Raw genomic sequence first — 9367 nt, 5'->3', positions numbered from 1 at the left:
TGTCTACTCCAGGTTGTGGTGACCTCCTTTGGTCAAGTGTTGCACTCAACCCCTCTCAAGTGATCCAAAGATCAAACTTGAGTGCCATAATTGTCTTCCTTATATAAATATCCCAGTTGTGAGGAATTTCTACAAACTGGAATCTCTCATGCCTTACACATATGATCACAATCAAATCAAGAGTAAGGGAGGGAATAGAATACGCACACAAGAGCACAACATAGCAACAACACACACAAATGTGAAGAAGAGAGCGCAACAACAAAATGACAGAGTAACGACTCAAGAAATACGCTCAAATCTCTCTAGAACACTTCGAAGGCGTGGTCGTGGAGTATCGAAGTTGTAGTGTGCTTAGGTACTGCTCCATGGTGACTAGGTGGTCCTTTAATAGCCCCAAGGGACCTTAGAGCGGTTGGAGCTTCATTTGGAAGCTCCCATCCTTCCTTGTCTGTGGATGCACCAGACTGTCCGGTGGCGCATCGGACACTGCACAGTACAACGGTCAGAAGATCTCTGAATGGCCACTTTGTCAAACGGGTACCGGAATGTCCGGTGGGGGCACCGGACTGTCCAGTGCTCCATCTGGTCGTTGGAGCAGGCCGATGTGGTTGATAGGCATTGGCTGCTCTCACACCTGACTATCCGGCGGTCAACACAGACCATTCAGTGAATTATAGGCAGCGGCGCTTGACCGAACAGACACCGAACTGCCCAGTGCTGCCTAGACCAGGGCAACTTGTTCCTTTTTGTGCTAATTCTCTTTGTTTTCTTTTGGCTTGACTTCAGATGGTTTCTGGCACTTAGACAAACATGATTAGTACCTAAAACAATTGTCTAAGTATTAGAAACATACCTTTATCACTTTGAACCATAGATGTTTGCAGTATGCTCACTTTTAAGCCCAAATGTGTGTTTTCTTGTATTTCTCAATTTGCTTTACAAACACATGTGCTCATGATCATATGAAGAGTTATTAGTTCATAATAATGTGTTGAATATTTAATCACCAAAACGACTAGAAATGGTCCAAGGCACATTTCCCTTTCACTTCCTCTCTCTTAACCAGTGCTCTACTTCAGAGCACTCATTGATATCATGTGCCCAAGAAAAAGGATAAGCAAATATCAGTAAGATTTACCTCTTCTACAACACATGCTTGGCAATAAATGATAGGACATGTCCACCCCTCCCATGAGCCTTCCCCAACTGATGGCCCGAGAAACAATTATTCTGTCGAAGGTGACGGTAACCCATCCGTCCTTATGCTCCTCCTCGGAATCGTCAAGGAACTTTTCAAGCAAGTCAGCCTCCATGGCCTCGAACCCCTCTACTGTTATGTGTTGTGTAAGAATTTGTGAGATCTTGATGATGATGTCGATTATAATATATATGTTGTTCATCTTTATATAATTATTGTATATTAATATTTTATTGATTAATTTATATGTCATTGTAACAACGTGCCAGTTCAAATATAGAATGCTAGTTTAATCGTGCCGGTGTATTTTTGCTCCTGTTTATTTGACTTGGGAAAGAGTAGAGAGAAGACACCTTGCAGTGCGTCGCTCGCTCGAGTGGATGAGGATCCCATGTGGCAACCCCACCCTCACATCCACACAACGCAGCAAAAAGCGTCCCTAAAAATCTCCCAAAAGCCAAACCACACCCGGTCTCCGCCTCCGTCTCTGCCTCCTTTCCCCTCGCTTCCTCGCCGGCTGGGATCTTGCGGCAGCTACGCTCGCTAGCTCTCCTCCAACCCGCCGTCGGCTCCCTCCGATTCCAGTCCCGTCCTGTCTCGCCGCTTCCTGGCCCCCCGCTTCTCACGCGGAGACCGGTCGGATTTCCCACCTCAAACATCGCCGGTTTTATCCACTCCCGCAGACCTCTTCCTCAGGGACGGGATTGGATTGGTGGTGGATCTTCTCCTCAGGGGAGGCACAAGATCCGTTCATCATCCTCGTCGCCTAAACTTGGCCGCTCCCGCTCCCACGCTGCTGCTCCACCCTCGCCGCTACTAGACCAGACCACGGAGGAGGAGACGAAGCGCCATGAGGCGGGGAGCCACCAAGGACGACGCCGCGCCCGACAAGGTCATGGGCCCTCTCTTCCCCCGCCTCCACGTCAACGACACCCTAAAGGGCGGACCTCGCGCGCCACCCAGGAACAAGATGGCGCTCTACGAGCAGTTCAGCGTCCCCTCCCACCGCTACAGCGCCGCCGTACCGCCCGCGCCTTCCCCAGCGCCTCCATGGGGCGCGCAACGACCCGCCTCCGCGGTCCCGTCCACGTCCGCCAGCCAGGTGAGCCGCTTCCTTGGATTGATCCACGGGTTTGCGTGCCGCCTTCATTGGTATTGTACATGATATATAAGCTATGCATCATGTACCACAGTACTACCAGTTAGCCTTCATTATTATTGTGTTGTGTTTGGTATGGTATGTTTGGCAGAACACAGTTACCGTTGCAGAATGTGATGGGAGTATAAAAACATAAATACATCTATAAGACCATTGGACGAATGAATATAAAGTGGTTATTACATATTTTCTTAGTTATTTTCAATGTTACTTTTTTTAAAAAAAATTATTGATTCCCTTTACAGAAAGGGGACCATAGAATGGATCAAGGATGCTCCAGTTCTTGTCTACAGCTTTTCCTTTAAAGGCCTTCTTTCTCGCTGTGCGCTCAAAATGCACTAGGACTTATATGATTTGATGATACACCTTACCTATAACTGTGTTATGCTCCCCTCCCCCCTGTTTTATTTTGGTCTTTCGATGATTAGTGATGTTTGCAATTGCATCGAGGGGGTCATTGACTTATATGATTTGATGATTTATATTCCATTCACTCATACTATGGCATGCTCACCTGAACCTTTGCCTCTAGGTTGGCGGCGGCGATAGACCTATCTTCCCATTATTTCGTGTGCCTTCAACTGAACCTGTTCGTTCATCAGATCAGACGAATGCCAACTCCAATGGCCAGGGTGCCAATGGTACAATAGCTGAATCTGGGAGGCAGAGGCAGTCCACACATCTTAAGAGCAAGGATACTAATGCTGCAGGACCACCTGCCGAGGGTAATAATTCCGTTGGGAAGAAATTGGCTAATGATGATGATTTTACAGTTCCCTCTGTCTTGTATTCTGGAATGCCTCCGCATTCCAGCCAAGAAAAGCTCACTCTCTTCCCTACCACAAGCCCATGTAAGAGTGTGCCTGCAAAATATTCTAGCACTGACAAGAGACGCTTAGAAGGAATGGATGCTTCTGATGTGAAATCGAAGGGTCCCTCAGGTATCAAGGAGAAAGAGCCAGTACAAGTGAGGATAGACTTGGAAGACAAAGAGACAACTCCGTCATTTCAAGTGCTAAACGACAAAACATGGAGTCCAGACCCAAAGTTATCTTCGCACATGGACAGGCTGAAGAAGCAACATGCTGAAGCTGAGAGTTATCAGATAAGGACCAGGAATGAGAATGCTGTCGAGACCCAAAGCCCTCCAAAAAATGGAGTGTCGTTGTTGTCTAAGCCATATGTTGATAGGAGGGAACAGAATGGTGATTCTGATCTATTGGGGCATGGCCTAAGAGAGACAGGTGTGAAGAGGAAAAGATCACATCATGACGTGGAGCAAAACGATGATCTGTCTGATTCCTCTGTTGAATCTTTGCCTGGAATGGAGATTTCTCCAGATGATGTTGTCAGTGCTATTGGTCCCAAGCATTTTTGGAAAGCGAGAAGAGCTATTGTCAAGTAAGTATACAAAACTTGAGTTCATGTTCTTGTTGTTTTTACCTATTATTGAACGTCCTGTGTGAGCATACCATCTCGGCGACTCCTGTAATCAGATAGTGTTTACACTCGCTTTTGTTTAACGTGCATACAGTCAGCAGAGGGTATTTGCTGTTCAAGTATTCGAGCTGCATAGGTTGATCAAAGTGAGTCTGCGGCAAATAAATATAACTTCTTTGGGCCCATGCTTATGGGCAGGTTAATTTAAATTTGAAAAATTGGTTTAACCGTTTTTTATGTTGACTTTTGCAATCAGGTGCAGAAGTTGATCGCTGCATCTCCACATGTACTTATTGAGGGGGATCCTTGCCTTGGCAAATCCTTGGCGGTGAGCAAGAAAAGGCTGGCTGGAGATGTGGAAACACAGCTTGAATCAGCTAAAAACGATGATGGCGTGCGACCAACGCAGCTAGAGCACTCGAAAGAGAAGACTGAAGCGAACCAACCTTCACCATCTCAAGACGAACAGGCCGCAACTAATGGTGACGTTGCTGCCTCGATGCATACCCCTTCCGACAACAAACAGAAGAGCTGGTGCATTCCTGCACCTCCAAGTCAGTGGCTGATTCCTGTTATGTCCCCGTCTGAAGGACTTGTCTACAAACCTTATACCGGGCACTGCCCTCCGGTGGGAAGTCTTTTGGCGCCCCCATTTTTTGCCAGCTACCCCACCTCCTCCTCCTCCACAGCTGGGGGGGATTTCATGAGTTCGGCATGTGGAGCCAGGCTGATGAGTGCCCCTGTGTACTTCCCGTCTTTCAGCATGCCTGCAGTGTCAGGGTCTGCAGTTGAGCAAGTGAGCCATGTTGCAGCGTCGCAGCATAAACGGAACTCGTGTAGTGAAGCGGTGTTGGCATCAAGGGACAGCGAGGTGCAAGGCAGTAGTGCTAGCAGTCCGGCATCTTCTGAAACAGCAGCTCAACCCAGGGTCATTAGGGTTGTTCCCCACACGGCACGCACGGCTTCAGAGTCGGCAGCAAGGATTTTCCGCTCAATACAGATGGAGAGGAAACAAAACGACCCGTGACTGGCAGATAAAAATGAAAGAACGGAGGGAGTAGACTAATTTTTTGACCGATAATTATAATGATCGCCGTAAATTGGCTGGCCCGCCCGCCTTATGTTTTTTGTTCAGTGTAAATATGCTGTGTCTGTCAGAATGATATGGCATCTGTAGCTATTTTGGTTCTGTCAGAATCATGTTGATTGGAATTCGTCGGTCGGTTGAGTAGGATGAAAATTGGGCACAGCCCATACGTCTACAGCAACGTCAAATAAAGGAAGAGAAAGCAATACATCACCAACACCAGAAGCAGATTTTTATTTTATTTTTATTACTGTGAGTGGAGTGGAGTGGCTCAACCACATGATAGATAGATAGATACATCAGCACCATGCTCCTTCCTAGTGACAGGCCACAACAAGCATTTCCCAAAGCAAATGCATTGGCCACAAAAGGCACCCAGCTAGGGCATTCTCAGCGCCTCGTTGATCCTGCTGAAAACGACTCGGAGCGGGATGCACGCGATGGTCGCCCCCGACGCCGCTCCTCGCGTCTTTCTCGACGACGAGGTCACTGCCCCTGCCCCTGCCCCTCCCCTTTTGGCATGCGGCTGCCATAACCTGTCCACCTCTTCTTTCTCCAACGCTGATGATGGCACGGCGCGCTGAAAACGACTCGTAGCGGGCAGCTGGACATCTCTCCTTGATGAAGGACAGCCAAACAGATCATCGCTGACCTCCACCGAGACTGGATACCCCACCACGGGTTTACAGTTCAACCTACTCATAAGAGAGACAAGGGGCACACGGCGCCAAGTGTTGCTGCTCCCCAGCACACTCAACTCCACATCATAAAGGCTGGGATTCAAATGCAGTGGCTTTTCAAACACCACTGACGATACTGAACCACTCTCACAGTTCGAATGGCTGCTTAAGGTTTCTAATGACTCCTCAGGACCACACTTGCTTTTACAGTGTTGCTGCTGAACCGTGCCAACACAATCCATACCACTAGGAACTATGGCAATATGCATTTTAGTATCATGTTCAGCCGGCTTGTTCTTATTCAATGAACGCTTCTCCAGCCTATTCTCCAAAAGGACAACCTCATCATCTCTTGCTGCTTCGTGCTTTCCTGTCTTTGTTTTCTGGCAGCCATGATCATTATTAGAATCTCTTGTCCTGTCCTTGCCCTCATGACCAACAGACCTTATGGTTCTCATCTTAATACTTTTACATGCATGTTTCCCAGCTTTCCAGGTAGGATTATTTGTCAATCCACAAGGTTGATATCTATGCAAATGATCTGGTGAAAATCACTAGGTCAGTATAGCACCCTTTGGAGGTTCAGAAGCAGGAAGAAAACATCACATATGCCAGGAAGTCATCACAAGATAATATGTCAAATTACCACGGTGCATCATCTAAGCTATAAGATCACATCCAACCTAACATCAGTTTTGCATACTGACCAAAAAATCCATGCCTTCCATAATTTCACAAGTAGCCTTATGCAGAATTGTAAATAATAATAAAAAAAAGACCTGTGTAGTTCCCAACAGAGAGATATATTAAAAAAAACTACGATCAGCAGGGAGCAGTCAGGCCTGATGGTCTCCCTGATTTCTCTGTACCCATTTGTAGAATTTTGGACACAAGAAAATCGTCATATTGTTATCATGAACCCTTAAACAAAACAAACAGGCTGGAGGTAGCAGCAACAGAGATAACTGAACTAGCAGTGTAACTATCTAAGTATAAAGTGATGTGCATCTTCCAGAATCTGTTGAAGATAAACACAAACAAGCAGTCACCAACGCTCATGCATCTAGCTAGCCAACATAAATGATAGCTGCCATTGTTAGAAGACATGGTACTGCTATCAAAGGAATCAAACTACCCGAAAATACAAAGTAGCAGAGCAGGTTTACCGGGTTCCGAGATATTTTGTGCAGCAGGGGGAGTTCCGACAAAATCATTCCCATGCCGTGAATCATCACTGAGTAGCCTTGCCATGCAGGATATTGCTGTGCCCTTTGCTTGATCTGTGGATGCTGCGCTGCGATGACAGCTGTTTGTGTCCAATGGAGTATCCAAGGTTGAAGTGCCAGAGGAGCTGCTTGAACATGTTGCCACACCCAACAAGTGTTCATCAGCCTTCTGACCATTTGGTCTGGAACCATTCCAGATATCTCCATTGCAGAGCTCTGAGAGCGGACGAGACCTATCCTTCTTCCTGGGGATCCCGCAAGGTTGGTCCTGATGTGCAGCAGCATGCTTCCTCTTTGTGGTGGCCTGAGAGCGCACAATTCTTCTGGCCTGCCCAACATTAGGCAGATCATTATACTTGGGAGCAAAGATTGCGGCAGCATTAGACAGGTCCATTGTGGGGACCGTCTTGGATCCGATGTCCCTGAGATCCCTCATACGGCAGGAGCCTTGAGGCGTATCGTCCTCGGAGTCATAGGGCGTCTTGCGCTTCCTCTTGGACCGCGGCGGCGGCAGAGGCGGCTGGATGGCTGGAGAAGGATCCTTTGGTGCAGCATCTTTGACTTGTCCGTTGGGCATTCCAACTTTGGGACTAGGTGAGCAGCTGGGGGCATGGAGGTAGGCCTTGGTTACCGGGCCAAGAGCGCTATCCTTCTCTATGTCGAGGGCCTGGAGAATGGCGCCCTCCATGCGGGCGTACCTGCCCTTGTTGTAGCTCCAGCTGGACCTGTTGCCGCTGGCGGCGAGTGTGAGGGCGTTGGTGATGCGCTGCTCGAAGTCGAGCTCCCCGCAGCGGAAGGGCTTGACGCGCTTGCACCTGGCCAGGTTACACCAGTCGCTGTGGCGAGCGCAAGCAAGTGTTCGTTAGGCTTAGAGTAGCTGGCTGCACTCCATAACTCTAGGACTTGAGGAGTGAGCAGGAGATTGACTGACTGAAATGGTGTGACATCTCGCCATTAATAGTAAGTGGGGGGAAACGAACTTGAAGAGTGCGGAAGGAAGGAAGAAAGAAGCGGCATACACGAAGGTTGGTCCGTCGGGGCGACGGCCGAGGAGCATGATGGGCGTGGCGGGGCAGCGCGGCGGCGGGGCGCAGCCTTCGGGGACGTCTTGCGGCGAGATGACGATGCTGGGCCACCAGGAGCCGTTGGGGCGGCGCAGCCAGACCAGGGTACCCTCCACGGAGACATCCACCGCCGGGCCCTCTTCCTTGAGCAGACCCCCCATCTGTGGTGGTGCTGGCGCTCCAATTCCAATCCCCCCTCCGCTCCGGCAACCTGATCTCTCCGCCTGGACAGGGGGAGGGACTGCAGCGGCGCGGAGGGCACAGAACGCGGGCTCCCGCTCCCCCCGTGGTGGCGTGAGGCGAGGCGGAGCAGTGGGGTAGTCGGCCTTCGGGGTAGGGGGAGAGACAATTGCATATACAATACTCTAAACAGTATGTTTCGCAATAATGTCAACAGAAAGATTTAATCCGTAAAAAAGTACTACAAAATGTGTCTAATTGATTATTCTATCATTTAACGTATATCCTTCCTTTTTATAATCTGATCTCATGTATTTTCTCTCTGACAAGATAGTTTTACCTCTTTATTAATTATACACATTTATTATTTGAAGATATGGCCACGAGAAAACACGAACGAACATAACCCGATTGAATCTCCTCCTGATTCTCTCGCCAATTGCCATGGATCCCACACATGCTGCAGCCTCATGCCTGAGCACACACCAAACTTTTCCTTGGAGGAGCCTCAAATATGCAATTGTCTCATAGTAGTCATATTCAAAGACTAATATGATACATGTGTGTTACGACGGCACACAATTATATTTGATACCCATAAAAAAGTTAATATCAGGATAAATATATGGTCCACATATAAGATATTAAACTGATAAAAATAAATAGTATACTTTATTTTAGTAAAAAGACTAAGAAAAATATATTATACTAATAAAAATAAATATTATACTTTATTTTAGTAAAAAAACTAAGAAATATATGAGTTGAAAAATTGACTAATCTTTTTTTATAGTTTGCTCAGTCGCTTGCCCTCGTTCAGCTAGCGAGGTGGTATTATGTGAGAATGCTACGACGCGTATGGATTTCTGTCGTGATAGGCTTAAGTGGTTTGTGAAGACCCATATATGGGACCTATTGTTATACGAGAAACAGAAAAATGGAATAGACGAACACGTTTCTGTAACACCCGGGTTTTAGGGGTCCAAAGCCCGGGCGCGAACATAATCACCAGGTGTGCTGGGACCAAGTCTCACACATATGATGATTCATGGCACAGGATCGAATGTCACATCTTTACTACATAACAGGAGTTCTGTACAAAATAAATAATTACATTATAAGGAGACAACGGTCCAGCAACCCAAAGTTGACTGGGAGACGACGACCTAGACCTCTCACGAACACATCGCAGCATCCTCCATGCGCTTCATCCTGCGGTACCTGTTCTTGACCTGTGGGGGGGGTGTGAGACAGCAAGAGTGAGCTCACATACGTTCATCGCTCAACAAGTTGTGGGGAATAATGTGCATGAACTCGCCAAAGGTGTGAG

At 47.7% G+C, this 9367-nt stretch overlaps 2 protein-coding genes across 5 annotated transcripts; one reads left to right on the top strand and one right to left on the bottom strand.

Annotated features, from left to right (window-relative positions):
- The first annotated feature begins 1584 nt into the window (after positions 1-1584).
- Positions 1585-5104, top strand: LOC103630791 (ELF3-like protein 2). Its single transcript, XM_008651856.4, has 4 exons — positions 1585-2303; positions 2893-3761; positions 3895-3946; positions 4057-5104. Exons 1-4 carry the CDS (start codon positions 2052-2054, stop codon positions 4825-4827), a joined length of 1944 nt encoding a protein of 647 aa, XP_008650078.1. The 5' UTR covers positions 1585-2051; the 3' UTR covers positions 4828-5104.
- Positions 5094-8178, bottom strand: LOC100216954 (uncharacterized). Of its 4 annotated transcripts, none has more exons than NM_001401402.1 (3): positions 7813-8178; positions 6734-7723; positions 5094-6108 (listed from the first exon to the last, which is right to left on the bottom strand). In NM_001401402.1, the coding sequence occupies exons 2-3, from the start codon at positions 7479-7481 to the stop codon at positions 5267-5269; spliced, it is 1590 nt and encodes a 529-aa protein (NP_001388331.1). In that variant the 5' UTR covers positions 7482-7723; positions 7813-8178; the 3' UTR covers positions 5094-5266. The 4 variants fall into 4 exon arrangements, with proteins under 4 accessions (NP_001388331.1, NP_001388329.1, NP_001388330.1 ...); NM_001401400.1 differs by having other exon boundaries at positions 6734-7629; NM_001401401.1 differs by lacking the exon at positions 5094-6108 and having other exon boundaries at positions 6466-7723; positions 7813-8135.
- Positions 8179-9367: the final 1189 nt, after the last annotated feature.

Source organism: Zea mays, chromosome 6 (assembly GCF_902167145.1).
Source record: "Zea mays cultivar B73 chromosome 6, Zm-B73-REFERENCE-NAM-5.0, whole genome shotgun sequence".
Taxonomy (NCBI): domain Eukaryota; kingdom Viridiplantae; phylum Streptophyta; class Magnoliopsida; order Poales; family Poaceae; genus Zea; species Zea mays.
This window is presented reverse-complemented; position numbering and strand designations above follow the sequence as displayed.